At 41.9% G+C, this 20,220-nt stretch overlaps 1 protein-coding gene across 1 annotated transcript; it reads right to left on the bottom strand.

The window, feature by feature from the left end:
• Positions 1-6,163: 6,163 nt before the first annotated feature.
• LOC129514395 (myoferlin-like) lies at positions 6,164-13,137 on the bottom strand (the record flags this gene model as incomplete). Its single annotated transcript, XM_055332950.1, has 5 exons — positions 13,062-13,137; positions 11,285-11,390; positions 8,930-9,103; positions 7,716-7,824; positions 6,164-6,241 (listed from the first exon to the last, which is right to left on the bottom strand). Coding segments are annotated over exons 2-5 (379 nt in total), but the record flags the coding sequence as incomplete, so codon positions are not given.
• Between the last annotated feature and the right edge of the window lie 7,083 nt (positions 13,138-20,220).

Here is a 20,220-nt window from a genome sequence, read left to right as displayed (position 1 = left end):
GGAGGGAGGGGCAAGATGGCAGAAGAGCAGGGTCCCCAAATCACCTGTCCCCACCAAGTTACCTAGATAACCTTCAAACCATCCTGAAAATCTACGAATTCAGCCTGAGATGTAAAGAGAGACCAGCTGGAATGCTACAGTGAGAAGAGTCCGCGCTTCTATCAAGGTAGGAAGACGGGGAAAAAGAAATAAAGGAACAAAAGGCCTCCGAGGGGGAGGGGCCCCGTGAGGAGCCGGGCTGAGGCCGGGCCGAGTGTCCCCAGGACAGGAGAGCCCCGTCCCGGAGGAGCAGGAGCTGCACCAACCTTCCCGGGCGGGCGGAAAGGGGCTCGCAGGGAGTTGGAGCAGGACCCAGGAGAGCGGGGATGCCCTCGGGTTCCCGGGGACACTAACAGACACCTGCGAGCGCAGGAGAGTGCTCCGAGCTCCCTAAGGGCTGCAGCGCGCACGGAGGGACCGACCGGAGCAGCTCGGAGGGGCTCGGGAGCGGCTCCAGGGAGGGAGCTGCGGGGCGGGAGCGCGAATCCACCAGCGCAGGCCCCGGAGCACAGGGCGCCGGGACACAGCCCAGGATCCGCCCTCCCCCGGGACAGGCAGAGGCCGGGAGGGCCCAGGACAGCAAGGACGCTCCTGCCCGAGCTGAGCACATCAGCGGCCCCGCCCCGGAGCCTCCAGGCCCTGCGGACGGAGAACCGAGAGCCCCGAGCCCCGTAGTTCCTGCGGAGGCTGAATCCAGGCTTCCAGAGTTGCCATAGCAACTGCTGCTGTTCCTCCCTGGGTCCCACGGGGTAAACAACCCCCGCTGAGCCCGGCAGCAGGCAGGGGCAGAGCAGCTCCCCCAAGTGCTAACACCTGAAAATCAGCACAGCAGGCCCCTCCCCCAGAAGACCAGCTGGACGGACCAGTGATACTCCCCCGTGTTCCAATACAACTTGTTTTTGGCCACTCTGCACTGAGCAAAATGACTAGAAGGAAAACCTCACTTCAAAAGAAAGAATCAGAAACAGCCCTCTTTCCCACAGAGTTACAAAATCTGGATTACACTTCAATGTCAGAAAGCCAATTCAGAAGCACCATTATACAGCTACTGGTGGCTCTAGAAAAAAGCATTAAGGCCTCACGAGACTTCATGACTGCAGAATTTAGATCCAATCAGGCAGAAATTAAAAATCAATTGAATGAGATGCAATCCAAACTAGAAGTCCTAACGACGAGGGTTAACGTGGTGGAAGAACGAGTGAGTGACATAGAAGACAAGTTGATGGCAAAGAGGGAAACTGAGGAAAAAAGAGACAGACAATTAAGGGACCATGAAGACAGATTAAGGCAAATAAATGACACTCTAAGGAAGAAAAACCTACGTTTAATTGGGGTTCCCGAGGGTGCCGAAAGGGACAGAGGGCCAGAATATGTATTTGAACAAATCCTAGCTGAAAACTTTCCCAATCTGGGAAGGGAAACAGGCATTCAGATCCAGGAAATAGAGAGATCCCCCCCTAAAATCAATAAAAACCGTTCAACACCTCGACATCTAATAGTGAAGCTTGCAAATTCCAAAGATAAAGAGAAGATCCTTAAAGCAGCAAGAGACAAGAAGTCCCTGACTTTCATGGGGAGGAATATTAGGGTAACAGCAGACCTCTCCACAGAGACCTGGCAGGCCAGAAAGGGCTGGCAGGATATATTCAGGGTCCTAAATGAGAAGAACATGCAACCAAGAATACTTTATCCAGCAAGGCTCTCATTCAAAATGGAAGGAGAGATAAAGAGCTTCCAAGACAGGCAGGAACTGAAAGAATATGTGACCTCCAAACCAGCTCTGCAAGAAATTTTAAGGGGGACTCTTAAAACTCCCCTTTAAGAAGAAGTTCAAGTAACTCTGAACGTGAATGGGCTTAATGACCCCATCAAAAGGCGCAGAGTTTCAGACTGGATAAAAAAACAGGACCCATCTATTTGTTGTCTACAAGAGACTCATTTTAGACAGAAGGACACCTACAACCTGAAAATAAAAGGTTGGAGAACCATTTACCATTCAAATGGTTCTCAAAATATACCCTAAAAACTACAGAACACTTCTGAAAGAAATTGAGGAAGACACAAAGAGATGGAAAAATATTCCATGCTCATGGATTGGCAGAATTAATATTGTGAAAATGTCAATGTTACCCAGGGCAATTTACACGTATAATGCAATCCCTATCAAAATACCATGGACTTTCTTCAGAGACTTAGAACAAATTATTTTAAGATTTGTGTGGAATCAGAAAAGACCCCAAACAGCCAGGGGAATTTTAAAAAAAGAAAACCATATCTGGGGGCATCACAATGCCAGATTTCAGGTTGTACTACAAAGCTGTGTTCATCAAGACAGTGTGGTACTGGCACAAAAACAGACACATAGATCAATGGAACAGAACAGAGAACCCAGAAGTGGACCCTGAACTTTATGCTCAACTAATATACGATAAAGGAGGAAAGACGATCCACTGGAAGAAAGACAGTCTCTTCAATAAATGGTGCTGGGAAAATTGGTCATCCACATGCAGAAGAATGAAACTAGACCACTCTCTTGCACCATACACAAAGATAAACTCAAAATGGATGAAAGATCTAAATGTGAGACAAGATTCCATCAAAATCCCAGAGAAGAACTCAGGCAACACCCTTTTTGAACTTGGCCACAGTAACCGGAGAAGGACAAACAGTGTATGTTCTCATTCATTTGGGGAATATGAATAATAGCGAAAGGGAATATAAGGGAAGGGAGAAGAAATGTGTGAGAAATATCAGAAAGGGAGACAGAACATAAAGACTTCTAACTCTGGGAAATGAACTAGGGGTGGTGGAGGGGGAGGAGGGCGGGGGGTGGGGGTGAATGGGTGACGGGCACTGAGGGGGACACTTGACGGGATGAGCACTGGGTGTTATTCTGTATGTTGGTAAATTGAACACCAATAAAAATTAATTTATAAAAAAAAAAAAAAAAAAAAAGAAGGAGACATGTGCATATGGATCTAAAACAGAAAAAAATACAGTACCCGTGAGTGAGGCCATGGCTGTCCAGCTCCCCAGGAGCACTCATTTCAATCACATGGTCTACCTCCAGTTGCACTGATCACAGACTCTCACCACCACCTGAGAGATAGACTGCCAGAGCAATATTGAGAAAGAACAAACCTTGAGGCATCACACTTGCTGGTTTCAAACTATATTACAAAACTATAGTAATCAAAACAGTATGGTCTTAGCATAAAAACAGACACATGGTCCAACAGAACGGAATAGAGAACCCATAAATAAATGCATGCATATGTGATCAATTAATCTTCAACATAAGTACCAAGAATACACAGTGGAGAAAGGATAGAATTAATTTTTGATAAAGCCACCAAGAATGCACAGTAAAGAAAGGATAGTCTCTTTGATAAATGGTGCTGGTAAACTGGACAGCCACATGCAGAAGAATGAAACTGGAGCCCTGTTTTACACCATACGAAAAATCAATCAACTCGAAATAGGCTAAATACATGAACATAAGACCCGAGGCCATAAGACTCCTAGGAGAATATATAAGGGGCAAGCTTCTTGATAGTAGTCTTGGCAATGATTTTTTTGGATTTGACACCAAAAACAAAGGCAACAGAAGCAAAAGCAAACAAATGGAACTGCATCAAACTAAAAAGCTTCTGCACAGCAAAGCAAAGGAAACGATCAACAAAATGGAAACCCACGGGATGGGAGAAAATATTTGCAAACCACATATCTGATGAGGAGTTAATATCTAAAATACTCAAGGAACTCATACAAAATACCAAAAGGCCCAAATAACCCAATTTAAAATGAGCAAAGGACCTGAAGAGATGTTTCTCTCAAGAAGACATACAAATGGCCACAAGGTACATGAAAAGGTGCTCAATGTCACTCACTAATCACCTGGGAAATGCAAATCAAAACTAGAATGAGATATCCCCTCACACCTGGTAGGATATCTCTCATCAAAAAGATAGGAGACAGTCAGTGTTGGTGAGGATGTGAAGAATAGGGGATGCTTGTGCCTACTGGTGTGAATGTAGACTGAGGCAGCCACTGCAGAAAACAGTATGGAGGTTCCCCAAGAAATAAAAAATAGTGCTATCATATAATCCACCAGTCCCATTTCTGGGTACTTATTCAAAGCAAATGAAATAATTATCTCAAAGAGCTATCTGTATTCCCATGTTCATTGCAGTGTTAGTCACAATAGCCATGGTATGGGAGAAACTTCAGTATCCACTGATGGATGAATAAATAAAGAAAATGTGGTATTATGTATATACCATACATAGATATAATTCAGTCATTTAAAAAGAAGGGAATCCTGTCATTTGTGACAACACAGATGAACCTGGAGGGCATTATGCTAAGTGAAACAAACCAGACTGAGAAAGACAAATACTACAAGGTATCACTTCTATGTGGGTGTCCCCCCACACCTCCTCAAAAATCAAACTAATAGAAACAGAAAGGAGGATGATGTTTGCCAGGGGCTGGGAGATGGGTTGAAATGGGGAGAGGTTAGTTGGGGGGTACACATTTCGGTTATAAGATGAATAAGGCCTGGACCTGATGTATAACATGAGGACTATAGTTAAAGAATGTGTATTGTATAACTGAAATTTGCTAGGAGAGGAGAACTTGAATGTTCTGTCTCACACACATGGAATTAACTACGTGAGGTGACAGGTGTGTTAATTAATGCAGTTTTGGGAACATTTCATAACATATTTGTATATCAAATCATTACTTATACTTTAAGTGTAAAACCTTATTTGTCAATTATACCTCAATAAGCTGAAGAAAGATAAGGAAAAAAGAAGCAATCTGTTTCTCTTCCATGCTAAATAACTTCACCAAAACTTTTGCAACTGCCTGGGAGCTGACCCTTCTGAGCAACAGCCTAATATCTAACCTGAAAGTGTTGCATCATCCAAAAGGCTGTTTCAGTTTTAGCACTGAGGCATCACACACAAATGGGACGCTTTGTTTTTGCTCCGATCATATATCCTCTATCTCAAACTGCAAGGCATGTGTTGAGTTTTATGCAACTCTAGTCAAGAATTTGGATTAGGATTCTAACTTTGACTTTCAATGATTGAGTGCCCCCTGGTGGTAAATATTCAGAAAAAATGTCTTCAAACCCCTTTTGGAGATGCATTTTAGAAGGATAACTTTGAATCTGCTCTAATATATTAGAAAAGGAAACCATGCACAAATGTTGGTTACATCAGTGCTTGGAATATACCTCACAATTGATGTGAGCATGCCTGAGTGTCAGGCAACTGCTTTAAGAGTGCTTCCATCAAAGCTCTGCTGGCCTTCAAGCCCTGAAGTGGAAATCTCCCCACGTAGCCAACATGGACCCTGAACCATTCATGATCCCATCAGCAACAGCACAAATCCTCAGCTGCAGGCCCCCTGACCTTTCACCCAGCCCTAACCACAGCCTTCCCCTTAGAACCAGTCCAAAGGCCACACAAAGCAAGCAAGCTGGGTCTCAGGGCTTTATGATCTCATGGATTTTATGGGGATAGGCCACAGAAGGGTCAAAATGGACTCCAAACTGCCTCAATCCTGTTGAGGATTGTAGGCAAATGGGTGAATTTTTGAACCTTTGTCAAATTGAGAGAGCTACCAAAAAATTATATAAAGGATCTTAACTTAGCAATCAGCCCAAGAGCCCAGGATGTATGTGTGTATATATGATATATAAGATATATATATATATATATATATATATATATATATATATATATATATATATATAGTGTGTGTGTGTATATATATATATATATACACACACACACCATATATATAGCTGTGTGTACAAGCAGAGAGCAGAAATTGCTTTTCTTCTTGGTGCTTTTTTATTACTCATCAATTAATGATTATTAGTATTCAAAGCCCATGTATCTTCTGTGTATCTCCAGCACCCAGCAATAGTGTTCAACATATCCAGTGATTACTTAATGACTGAGCAGTTTACTTCACACAATCAAACTCATCTCAATATGGAAAAACTTTTTGTTGTGAGAAATTACTAAAAGCACCCACCTGATGAAAAGTAGAATCAAGCTGGCCTGCTATGTAATAACATGTATGACAGAGATTTTTGTCCCTTTACCTGAAATACTATCCTTGTCTAGAACCACGAGGTTTCTGGCTTGATAGATAGAGCAGCGCAGATGGTAAATGTAGACTCCTAAAAAGAAGAGGATGGAGGTTACTTATAAGAAACATAACACTGAGAAATGCAAATTTTCTGGCATATTTGGAGATAATACATGTTTGAGATAAATGGGTCATTCAAATCTACTCCACAGTAAAGAACACATAGGTGGTGATGACATGTGCTCCCAAAGTAGTTCTGCTTCCTATAAAATAAAACTAACTTTAAAAATACTAAATAAGGGATCACTGGGTGGCGCAGCGGTTTTGAAGCGCCTGCCTTTGCCCAGGGTGCGATCCTGGAGACCCGGGATCGAATCCCACATCGGGCTCCCGGTGCATGGAGCCTGCTTCTCCTTCTGCCTGTGTCTCTGCCTCTCTCTCTCTCTCTGTGAGTAAATAAATAAAATCAGTACAATAAGCTCAGTGCAAGTGTATCACTCAGGAGAACATCAGTCCTGTTGTGAAACACCTGGATTTAGGCCACTGCTTGTCATCACAGACCTTTAAAATGAAACTTGGTTTCCATGAGTTATAGAAATAGGGCTTCCTATACTATTTCAGCCCCAGATCTAGGAAACAGTTATCTGCTAAAAGTTTCTTTGATAGTCCAAAGTTAAATAACTTAAAAGTTATTTTTATAGTTCAAAATTTTTATACCCCCATCTTTATATTAATGTATATCTGCTCCCATCCCAACAACACATGTAATCTGAGAGATAGAGAGTAGAGCATTGTGATTCATGCACAGATTCTGAGAGTCAGACTACTTAAAATCTTGTCTACAGTGCTTACAAACTGTAAGACTGGAGCAAGTTATTTCATCTTTCTGCACCTCTAAGATGAGGACAATAATAACACCACGTCCTAGGGTGGTTATGAGGATTACATGAGTTAATATATGCATAGTGCCTGGCATGTGATAAGCCCTAGATAAGTATTTGTTATTATTATTACATAGTAGGTCTGCCTCATTCGAAAATTCCTAAAGATTATCATCAGAACCGACCCTTACTTAACTTCCTGAACCTCTTTTTCTAATTAAAACAATCTTTCGGGAGCTTCATATAGAATGAGAACATATTGGACAGACCATATCAGAGTCAATGATTTGATGACCTCCCCACCCCAAATATGATTTTTTAAAATATTTTTATTTATTTATTTATGATAGGCACACAGTGAGAGAGAGAGAGAGAGAGAGGCAGAGATCAGGCAGAGGGAGAAGCAGGCTCCATGCACCGGGAGCCCGACGTGGGATTGATCCCGGGTCTCCAGGATCACGCCCTGGGCCAAAGGCAGGCAACGCATGAAACCACTGCGCCACCCAGGGATCCCCCCCCCAAATATGATTTTTAAAACTGTATCTGAAAAAATCCTCATCAAATGATGAAAATAAAAGTTACATTTGCATAAAGACATTTTAATCATATTTGGTGATTCAGAGAATTGGCCTTAGATAAATAAGTCATTGCAGGGGAGTGCACAAATCCATGTTTAAAACTTACTGTCAAAGTTACAGGAAACAATGGGAGTGTTTGCCCCAAATACAGTGGTGGCACTATACTTCTGCTTGTCCACACTCTTCTCGTCTCCATCCTCGGTCATGTCTGCACCCTAAAAAGGCAGAAAACTTCATTAGCAATGCCTCAAAACAGAGAGGCAAGAATTATTACAAAGAAATGGAATGGTGGCTTTTAAAAGAGACTCTTCTCATCCAATCACTCCATTTTTAAAAATGAATAAAGCCCAGAACAGCAAGTATCTTGCCCAAGGTCACTTAGCTGGAAAGTGACAGAGTAAGAAGTGGAAGCCAGTCTTTCTGCCTCAAGTCCAGGCTCACCAAACCCTGATGCTGAAAATTTTCAAAAGGGAAACCATAAAAGATAAATAAAGGGATTAAAAGGGTGGGAGGAGGATGAGAATAAGCAACAGAAGAACACAGCAGGGTCAGTGTGCAAAAGTATAAAACCAGGAAATGGCTCCCAATCACCATGTTGGTTTAGAGGGACCAGTGCCATTTTCGTATTCATCCCTCCCACCTTTGTGCTTTCCCCCTCCCTGCCTTCTTTATTGTGCTTCCATTGGAATTATTCTCTAATTCCATGAGCCATCCTCCTGTTTTTCTCCCCTCACATCTGTATATTTAATACAGTTTCTTGGTCTATGGAACAGTTGTAGTTTCCAAGGTATAATCCAAGGAACCCGCACCTGGGATGATAACAGATGTCACCTGCAACGAGGTTTTATAACAGATATATGTGGGACATGCTGGGTGAAATAACATTAAATAGGCGCGTCTGCGGTAGAACTTCTTAGAAACTTTCCTCTATTCATGGTGTATTCAGGCAACAAGACTTACTGAGCACCCAGGATGTGTAGTTTTTTCTCAAATTATCTGCAGTTCTGCAGCACTAGAGGAATCTCTGTGGAGTCAGTAGTGTATACAACACTCATCTATTTCCCTATACCAATATAGATTTTTAAAATATTTTAGTTATTTATTTGAGAGAAAGAGCAAGCTCAAGTGAGAGAGAGAGAGCACCAGCAGGGGTGGGGGGCAGAGGGAGAGGGAGAAGCAGACTCCCCGATGAGCAGGGAGCCTGATGTGAGACTCAATCCCAGGGCCCCAGACCTGAGCCAAAGGCAGACGCTCAACCACTGGGCCACCGAGGCGCCCCCTCAACCAATAGTATCTGAGCTTTGAGGACCTGTTACTTACGAGGGCGCCCTCCAGTTTAAAGATGGCGGCCGCACCGTGTGTTTCTGAAGGAGCCATTTTCCTTCTCCAGCGTCTACGGCGGAAGGTATCTGAGCTACGCTGTTTCCAGTGAAATTTCCAGCCAATTAAAGAAGCATATTCCCAGCCCTCCCGGTCTTCCAATTCTTCCATGGCCTAAAACAGAAGTAAAACTTTTAAGGTGAATGCTAACATCATCATCAACAACAATAATAACATCCCTTAATGGATAAGGTAGATTATTTGGTCCATCAACAAATATCTCCTCTGTTCCAAGCACTGTGCTATGAGCCAGTGATACAGCAAAGAACAAAGCTGTTGGCCCCTGTGGGGCCGATGGACTGTGGGTATATGGAGAGATACCTAGGCAACTGATACAGAAGGAGACATTGCCAGAGAGAGTGTGCAGGAGCAGGTGTGAGAAGCGGAGGGAGATGGAGAAGCAGGCTCCCCGCTGAGCAGGGAGCCCGCCACAGGGCTCGATCCCAGGACCCTGAGATCATGATCTGAGCCTAAGGCAGATGCTTAACCCACTGAGCCACTCAGGCTCCCCTGAGTCCTTGTGTTTCTTATTCTAAGTACTGAACTATTTATTGCCACTACTTCATTATGCAAAATAATTTCTATTACTACTGGGTAGTGTTTCTTATCATTTAACCTACTTCAGATCACTTAGAAGACACTGTGAAACACAGATTGCTGGACCTCACCCCTGTAATTTTTAAGTCAGTAGGTTTGGAGTGAGGCATTTCTAACAAATTCCCAGGTAATGTGTTGTTGCTGGTTGGGGTAGCAAGTGCATTTTGAGAACCCCTGTGCAGGGAGGGCATTAGGCCCTTGATTGGCAAACAGTTTCTGTAGAAATAGCCAAATAACAGGAATTCTATATGGCCCCCAGCCTAGCTCCCTCCCGTGGTAACTCTTACCCTTGCAATGCTTGTGCTTTGTGTTAAATCCTTCTTGCGTTTTTGGACTAGCCTTCGTCGTCTATGAGTATGATACATTTTCTCTGCTGCAACCAAGATTTGGGTTTAGTATCAGGAGGAATGGTAATTCTATACTCCCAGCCTGGAACAGAGTTTGCAAATGGTTATCCCAAAAAGATGCATTTGCCAGACTGCCAGATAAACTTCCAGAAAACATCCAGTCACTGTCTCTGCTCCCCCAACATGCTCTACTGTGGCATTAAATGCCATTGTTGCTCCTTTCAGTTTGCTGCAATTCAACCAAACTGAATACAGCTCTCTTCAAAGAGCTTCCTTTGCTGCCCCGGGGTTCTCCTCCCCTTTTATCCCTCCAGTCACTCAAGGTAATTATGTGCATCTAAGAATAAAGCACAGTGCAAGAGGCCATCAGGGACAGTGTTGAAGGGTGTGGCCTGTGTAGTTACACAGCAGGGTTTAAATCCCAGCATCCCTGCACGCTGGCTATTTACTATGTAAGTTTTTTGCAGGTTAGTAAAAAACCTGCCTATGGCTGGATTTCCCCAGCATAAAGGTAAAGTATACCTCCTTAAAAGAATTCACTGAAATAATGCCTGCAAATGATGAGGACTATGCTTAGCACATAGTTTGTGCTCAATCAATGCTATGATTATAAGGCTTGGTGTGTGTGTCAAGATCAGCAAAGTACAGAGAGAGAAAGAGAAAGAGAAAGAGGCAGAGTGTGTCAAGATCAGCAAAAGCCAAACCGCTGTGCCACCCAGGGATACCATCAGCAAAGAACTTATAATCAATTTGAACCCTTCTCTATCCATACTTGTTCTTTCTCTTATAAGGGAAAAAAATCACATTTTCTCTTTTGATATTTCCAAATATTATAGTTCACTTAACTTCAGGTTACTGTTCATAGAAAAGGATAAACACCAGTAACAGAAGCTATGTTAATAATCTACGTTATTGTGTGCTAACTAGACTTCCAAAAACCCCAAAACAATCTGTATTATTGTTGAACAGGATGACTATTAAGGCATTTTACACTCCTTCTTCCTGAGTGTAATGTTCCCAGGGAGCCTATATGGGGTGCGACTAGAATAGAGAAGAATATCCAAATGCCAGTTCCCTCCCATATTCTCATCCTGGATCCCCAACATCTCAACAAGGCCCACTGTGATCTTGTAGTGTTCACTCATGACGCCCCTACCTGCACCTGTTCAAGCACTTCTTTGTCTTTCAGATTCTGCTCTGAATAATGACAGGTAATATCCAAGACCTGACTGTCACAGACTGACAGAAGTAGGACTGCTCCCCACCGCCCCACAACCAAGGAAACTTTACTCTGGGGTTAACCAGGGCCTTGCTACAGAGAGCCCATCAGGTAATAGATCTAAAATGTTACCTTTCTCATCCACTGCATGATTTATATCGTATACCCATGCGTCATCTTCCCATTCCCATCCTGGAGGGCATGTCAGCTCGCTAGGTGATGCTGCTTTATCACCATTCTTTAAAAAAAAAAAAAAAAGAAGAAGAGAAGTGAGCCAGGGTGTCAGATAAAATGCAAAGGTGAGAGTATGACTCACACTTAACAATAGCACTCGAATGCTAATTTAGGAATCTCTAATCTCAATTTATTCACAATCGCTACACAAGATTAGTTTTTTAGAATACCTTCTGTTAGGGGTATGTTGGGTTGAACCATGGAAAATTGTTGTAGTAGATCAAAAATGGCCAAATATCAGCAATTCATATGGTTCAATTTAATATTATGAAATGGCGTGACTCTATAAGGAGTTATATTGGAAGGGAACCATCAGAGATGGATAAAGCATGAAAAACACATGTTTTCAAGTACAAGGTAATATCACTGGAGGTTCTAGATGTTAATCATGTAACATTTGAGCAAGGTTTAGGTTCCCTATTGACTAAAGTATTGACTGCATGAAAACTGACAGGAGAAAAAGTTCCTAAGAACATAAAAAGGTGGTCCATAAACATATGGAAAAATGCTCAGCCTCATTTTATTTTTTAAATTTTTTTTTTTTAAGATTATTTATTTATTTATTTATTTGGTGGTGGAGAGGGGCAGAAGGAGAGAGAGAGAGAATCTTAAGCAGGCTCTATGCCCAGCACTGAGCCTGACTCGAGGCTCAATCTCATGACCCTGAGATCATGACCTAGGATCACAACCTGAGCTGAAACCAAGAGTCAGATGCTTTACTGACTGAGCCACCCAGATGCCCCACAGCCTCACTTTAAATTAAGAGTTGGAAAATGGAAAAGACTTCAGGGCACCACTGATTCAAGCTCAGACAAAGCTGGTGTAGTGGAGGTAATGAGTGTTTAGGAAAACAGCCCTCTAATATGCTGCTGCTGGAAATAAAAATTCATACAACCTATTTGAAAGCAGTTTGGCAATATTTATCAAAACTGCATATGCACTGAAATCTGACCAAACTCATCCAGGGAATCTTTCTTGGAGATAAACTTCCACAAGTGAATAAAAATGTATATATAAGGATGGTTACTGCTGCATTGCTTGAAAAAACCAAAGACTGGAAAAAAAATAAAAATGTCCACAAGGAGAGGATATTTAAATATATTATACAAGGTGCACATAATAAGACACTTGTGGGCATTTTTTTACAAAGCTCATAGACCTATACATATTGATATAAAAGGATGCCCAAGATATTTTGTTGTATGAAAAACACAAATTATTGAACTGTGCATACAACATAATTCTATTTAGGTGTGTTTTGGCATGGGAGAGCAGTTTTACATTTGCGTGTGAGCAGAAACATACTTTCAGTGGTTATCACTGAGGGGTGGAATGTAAATCTGGGAGAAGACTTACTTTTCATTTCCTTTTATGCTCTTGGGACATTTTAGAGACATGTCCATTTTATTTCTTGTGATTTAAAAAAACTAGTTAAGTAATAAATATTTACAATAAAAAATTGCACAACTCAAACTTTACCATATACCAACATCCAGTTAAACAGGTCCAATGTCTTTTCTATAGAAAATATTTAGAGGTGCATTTGTGTGGCTACTCAGAACACAAGACAGAGCAGAAGAGAAAGGGGAGGCCACGCCTTGTGGCTGGTGGATTCACAGACCACAGTTCCAAAGAGCTAGGGCTGGAGGTTCCGTGTGGGGAGCAGCCCCCTCACCGCATCGGTATAGGTGTCCTCAGCTGGCTTCCAGTCACCCCCGGGGTAGCGGCTCTCATTCTGGTACACTTCGTCCCGTGAACTCCATGTGCCCCGCGTCTGCCTTGGTCAGCAAGCTGTGGGCGAGGCTTGAGTTACCAAAGGAGCAATGGTAGCCAGCAACCCCAGAGGCCCAGGGGCCCAGGGTCCGGGAAACATCTACACCGGCTCCCTCCTTACTCTAGCCCTGGGGTTCTCCACCAAACTCCTCTTCCTGCTAATAACTTCTGACATTCTTTTGGAGAAGGGGCCTGTGGGAACAATGAGATTGGAATCACAGAGGACTCCTCAAGTTAGCAGGGCTGCTCCTTCTCAGTCATCAGGGTGGGGACTGGGAAAACAGTCTTGTGGGCAGCTCCTTATACAGATCTCATGTTCCATATTTTTGTTTCAGTTCAGGGCCGGTCAGCAAAACTCCTGACTAACAGTTCAAAAGAATAGGATATTGTCCACCCTTATTCCCCCTACTTAAAAAAAAATGGCGTGGAAATAGTCTCTTGAGGCCAAGTATGGAAATTTTTACTCATGGCTTGCATGGTCTACGTAACACAAACTGAAGGGAGGAGTTTAAATTTTCTGGATAGTTTCCTAGGTTGACAGCCGAACCAGGTCATTTAAGACTCCAGACTTCATTTAGGTACTTAAGAAACCCATATAACTCTCTGCCATGCCAATTTTCCTCTTGGATTTGGTACTATTTTGACAGCCCATAAAGGAAAGTATAGAGGCTCCAACTTTGACTTAAGTCTCCTGCCAGGTACCCACTCAAGTGAGGTGTCTTTTTCTTTTACCGTCCCTACATCTTTTCCCTGCCCAATCCTCCCCTAGAATCGAGCACTGGAAAGAAATCAGAATAGAAGGCAGCTCTGGTGGCGCAGGGGTTTAGCGCTGCCTGCAGCCCAGGGCGTGATCCTGGAGACCCTGGATCTAGTCCCACGTCAGGCTCTATGCATGGTGCCTGCTTCTCCCTCTGCCTGTGTCTCTCTCTCTCTCCCTCTGTGTCTCTATGAATAAATAAATAAAACCTTTAAAAAAAAGAAATCAGAATAGAAGTAGCCCCAACTATTTGTATAAATTAAGCTCATCCCATCATTCTCTGGGTCCCAGAGAAGGAGAACAGAAGACCCGGCTGCTGCCTCTGGGGTCCCGTAGAGCCTTGACATGGTTTGACCTTCCGCTTTTCCAATGCCTCCACCTTTCCCTGTTCTCATTACCCTTTCTTCCTTCTGTCCAATTCAAATCCCATTTCCCTTGTCCCCACCAGCAACCCCAACTCTATCCAAAGCAAGCTGTCATGGGTTACAAGCAATCATGTGCAATCGTTGGGTCTTACCAGACCAGAACAGACCAGACCCAGCTCACTCATTCCCCTCCTTCTCTAATGCCTGTGATCACAGGAAACAAATGTGGACAGAGAGGAAAAACTCTAGTTTAAGGCCTTGAATTCCAACTTTACCAAGCTTGTTTCCTCCAAACTCAAGTTTGCTGTCAAGAGGCAGAGAAGAGGGAGCTCTGACTCTGATGCTGTTGGCAACATTCAGAAACCCTAACTCCAGGGGACACATCCTTGCCTCCCCTTTACTGTTCCTTTCTTTTTAATAACAAGCTTTTGAGACACACTGTTCATACCACACAATTCACCCATTTAAAGTGTACTCTCAACTGTTTCTTACAGACATTCCAGCCTAATAGTTAAGTCTGGACTGGTACCACCTACAACCTATGTGTCTTTGGACAAGTTACTTAATCTCTGTAGGTCTTACTTTCCTCAACTGTACAGTGGAGATCATGCTATTATTTGTTGGGAGGTAATTCTCTATGAGTTCTTATGTTTCCACAGCATCAAGGATACCTATATGAGGAATAATCTTGGAAGACAGAGATCTCTCTCTCTCTCTCTCTCTCTCTCTCTCTCTCTTTCTCTCTCTTGAGCAAAGGGCCAGCATGCTTGCTACTCATTAAAAAGATTTGGATTCCCTAAGCTTAAGTTCCTCTCCTATTACACAACCACTTCATGTTTAAGTGTCATCTGACCATCTTCTTGTCTCCCTGTGGGAATTGGAGCTCAGATAACTAAAGCAAATGTTAATACTGGCACTGCTATTGCTGTTGGCAGTGAAGTCCCTTGTCTCTGACCCAGGAGTCCTGTGTCTCTTGTCTCTTGCCAGCATCCATGAAATATGGCAGGTGACCTTGTTAGCTTCCAAGTAAGCTAAACATCTCAGATCCTTCATAATTTTTGACACTAGCTACCTTATAGGGATATAGGCCAGATTCAATAAAGTAATTAACACCCTGGTGCTTAGCTCACTGCTTGATACATTCACCTATAAGTTCTCAATGAATGTTAGTACCAGGTGCTTTTTATTTCTTTGTTTTATTATGGGGCACCAATGACCTATTTGAAATTTCTATGGAGTTTGCTCAGTGGGTATTGCGTAAGTATTACCAAGAATAATGATAGAAAAGATTTATTTAGCAATATCTAGGGAAAGGTTTCATTGTCACCGTTTTTTCTCAGAAAAATGGAAGGGCTTACCTTCTTTCAGGATCAACTATCCACTCTCCTTCCCATTCCCAGCCTTTCGGAGGCAAAAAGAATTCCCTCTTGAGTTTTATTTTTCCTATGACATCAGAAAATTTATGATGACCCACTAATCCAGAAGTGCCCCATTTTCCAAACATAAGAGCTTGATTTTCATACTGTTAAAAACAATTAGAGAAAACACATCAAAGAGCAAGAAATAAAGCCCACTCATAAATTTTTAAGCCCATTTAAGCTAAACCATGATAGAAAGTGAAAAAACTTAAGGTATGGACCTAACTTGGGCTGCTACTGATTATGCAACCTTGGGTACCTCACTCTTCTTTTTAAGACTCAGTATTCCCATTTATTAATTGGGGATAATACCACCGGTCCTCATAAAATTGTCCAAATGTGCAATCAAAAGTGCTTTGTAAACAGTGGTATAGCACACTAGTTGCTTCCATTATTATATTGAATGGCTCCAAAAGGTTCTCCAAACCTAATTTTTTAAATACACATAAAGTCCTCATTTTATATAGTGTATAGGCTTCTAAGAGCTTATTTGTAAAGTCTACTGCCTAAAACTTGGGGCGCATTTCCCCACAGAATCAACATTATAACCGATGGTACCTTTTGCAGGCAGTCTACAAAGAATCTGTCTGACATTATGAAGGTCCTTTAAAGGTCCAATCTTTATGGTGCCTAAAAGTTCTGTGCCTTCATCCCTTCGAATGTAGTGGGGATGAAGACCAAACCCTTTCTAGAAACAGCTTTAGTGGCAAAAACAGACTCCTGTTTATAGGGCATTTCTGTCTAAGTTAGTAGTTATAAATCTACAATGGTTTGCTCTTCACGATGTCAACCACTAAAAGGCTTTGAGATTGCCAGTGAGTGTCCTTGTTTGGGTGCAAGCTGAAATTTCCATTTTTCTGCTGATGAGCCACTGAAAAGATGATTTGCACCTGACAGGGGGTTTGAGGCTGAAGAAGGAAAGAAGAAGTTTGAGTAGAGGCTTGATGGGGAAATTGGGTTTAAGCAGCCACAACATTACCTGTCTCAGATATAGTTTCTGAGCCTTGAAAGGAGATAAACTCCAGGAAGCAGCTAAAGAAGCTATTATCACAAGGGGCTTTGAGACCTGGGGGTGTGTGCACAGCTCCTTTGGTTTCTAAGTGACAAGGACACAGAATGGAGAAGCAGGGTGTTCCCACTACTTCTACTTGGTAGCCAGCATGCCTATAGTAAAATCTAGGCATGGAGATGGGCAAGACTGTTAGCACATGTGAAGTACCTCAGAGACCACCAGAAAGTTGGTGGGGGATGTGAGTGGTGGGGGATTCTGCAGAGAACTGAGGTCTAATATTAGCACATGGATGAATGTTTTCTCTAAGGATGACAAGTAACAGGACTCCCCCCAAAGAGGAAATGATAGTGATGTCATTGAATGTACCATTTCAGCAAAGACGGTGAATGTTCCTTCTGCGAAGCTATTGAATTTCTTCTCAACAGCACTTAAGCCCAGCCAGATGTTGACTCGCAGCTGCGGGCACCTTTGGTCCGTGGGTTTTTTCCTGCGGATACTGTGAGGTGCACAATAACATGCTCTGTGATGTTGGGTGCAGTATAGGCTATGACATTAAGTTCAAGCCAAAAGCAGATCTAATCATTGCTCTCCCCAGTCTAATTTTACATTTGCTTAGTTAAAATACTTCCAAATGACCCTGCAGAGATTATAATAACAACAAAGTGGTGCTTCTCAAAGTGTGATCCATAGACCCCCCCCTTGTGTCCTTGAGACTTTCCCAGGAGGTTCATGGAGTTAAACTCTTTTCCTAATAATACCAAGATGTTTCTTGTCTTTTCTGCTGTATTGATACGTGCACTGCTGGTACAAAAGCATGGTGGGTAAGAGTGCAGGCACTGCAGCAGGAATCAGGGCAGTAACACCAAACTGAACCCATGGGAATGATTTTCTTCATCACTCTCAGTGGAAAAAACAAATACTGACTAGTTTTACCTATGAATTCCCTCAATAATATAAATTGATTATATAAATATAAATTTACCTATGAATTCTCTCAATAAAACAGTAAAAATTAACTAATCTTAACCAAATCATGATCCCTGAGTACATCTTTTTTTGTTTGTTTGTTTGTTTTTTTTTTTTTTTTAATAGGCTCCATTCACGACTCTGAGATCATGTTGCCTGCTCTACTGACTGAGCCAGCCAGGTGCCCTTGTGAGTACATCTTTTTATTATTTTGTGTAATGAAATGGAAAGTACACACAAATCACTTCTGCTGCATATTTATGTATATCTTGAGAAAAAGCTCTTGTGCAATTGTTTGAAATGTGAACCGAATTAGCTTTTCTTTTTTAATGGAAATGTTTTTTACTTGAAATAGCGATTTACAGACAAATATGGTTATTCAGACTTGGGTATGGGGCAGACATTACCTTGAACATAAACAAAGTAAGCCTGTCTCTTCAAGGACAACAACTGACTGTATTCTGTTATCAATGATTAAATTCAGGCTTTCAAGTAAAAATAAAGAATTTTGGAAAACGTCTGTCATGGTAAGCTTGATAGCATCCTGATCCATAAAGACTTTTCTGATGAGTGATATTAATAAATGTGTTTTTTTCAGCAATGTAAGATGAAATGTGTCAACACTAGGAAGACCTGTATAACCCAATGAAGTGATATTTTTTCAATAATCAATGCTAAATGTTACAAAATCATGCACGGATAAAAGAACCATTCAAATACAAAATGAACCAACAGATTTTAATGTAGCTGAAAATGAAAAGTTCACTGATACGGTTTCAAATTCCATACTGCAAATCACCTTTTAGAAGCCATTACTTGAGTTTGGTATTATATAACAAAGATGTGTATCCACAATTATCTGAAAAGGATATTAAAATACTTCTCCCTTTTCCAATTACACATCTATGTGAGGCCCGATTCTCTTCATACACTTCAACCAAAAAATTTTATTGCATCAGATTAAATGTAGAAGCAGATATGAGAATTCAGTTATATTTCTGTGAAGCCAGGTAGTAAAGGGGTTTATAAAAATGTAAAACAGTATCAGTCTTCTTTCTAATTTTGAGAATAGTTATAATTTATTAAAAATATGTAATTTATGTTGACATTAATGGGTTTAATTATTGTTATTTTAAGTGAATTAATATATTTTTAAATTTCTCATTTTAATTTCTGTTACAGTAACTATTGATAGATATCACCCACCTAAACAAAAGCTCTTTGGGGTCTTCAATAATATTTTTGAGTGTGAAGGGTGGGGATGTCCCAAGACCAGCAAAAAAATCCCAATGAATTAAATTGTCTCCCTAAACTGGATAATGAGTGTTGACAAAATCAATAAATACATATAACATTGTCTTGAAAGCATTTTGCTGTTTATCCACCAAGTTCTAAAAACTAACACAGAGAATACCATTTTGCCTTCCTCTCTCACCAACTGTGAAATTTTATTTATTAATCGGTTTGCCTCCACCAACTGCTGACAGGCACAATTATAATTGTGGTTCTATCTTAAGTAACATTTGTTCCACCAAGAGATACTTGAAGGAAGATAATCACTTTGGTTCTATTTTCACCCTCCTGATTAAAGAGCAATGAGTACATTTATTAAAAGTTAGCAGATATGTCTTTGTTTTCAAAGAACATTCTCCCCTGACTGCTTTTTCTCTTCTTGATTTTTATTCCTCTTCCTCAAATCCAAAGACTTCAGCTGGGGTTGGCCAGGGACACAGATGTCAAACCAATACAGCTGGGACTATTTTGATTTCTTGGTTTTCAGCCCCAGGCCCTCCTTTGGTTCTCCCTAATCAGCCTCATATCAGCCTAGGACTGGTCTCTAGATGTACTTTTTAAATGCCCTTACAAGGGAAAAAGAAATTCTTGAGAACATAAAGCGCCTGTGAGCAGGAGAGGTTCATTTAAGAACTCTGAATCCTAAGTAGCATAGAAGCAGGTGCCCCCAAAATGCTAGTGCCCTTATCTTGATAATTTCCTCCCTGAAGATCCCGGGTTATGAGTCAGATCCACCGACCCCACTTCAGTGTATAAACAGCAGTCAGTGGTACAATCTGTTCCTGGTACAACACAATAAACGGGTAGTCTAAAACACAAACCAGGAACACACCCCAGTAATCCCAAACAATTCTTAGACGTTAAAGTCTGGTGTGGAGCACACCTGGAAACTCTCCTGTGTGGGGGCCTCCCTGGCCACTGTCCCCAGCCCAAAGACAAGAGGCACAGTGCTCTCTTGGTCCCCCTCCCACATACCTCACCTTCCTTTCACCACACCAACCCATACTCCCAGCCCAAATGGTTATCTCGGAACACAGGAGAAGCAGGCAGGCCTGCTCACCTGGGGATTGCATAATTCCATGTTTGCCCAGACCGTGTTAAGTTAACAATCCATGGGCTGCCTTTAAATTAAAATAAGAGGGGATCCCTGGGTGGCACAGCGGTTTGGCACCTGCCTTTGGCCCAGGGCGCGATCCTGGAGACCCGGGATCGAATCCCACATCGGGCTCCCGGAGCATGGAGCCTGCTTC

The sequence above is a fragment of the Nyctereutes procyonoides genome, unplaced genomic scaffold (assembly GCF_905146905.1).
Source record: "Nyctereutes procyonoides isolate TBG_1078 unplaced genomic scaffold, NYPRO_anot_genome, whole genome shotgun sequence".
NCBI classification, from domain to species: Eukaryota; Metazoa; Chordata; class Mammalia; order Carnivora; family Canidae; genus Nyctereutes; species Nyctereutes procyonoides.
Note: the sequence above shows the minus strand (reverse complement) of the source record. Positions and strands in the feature narration are given on the sequence as shown.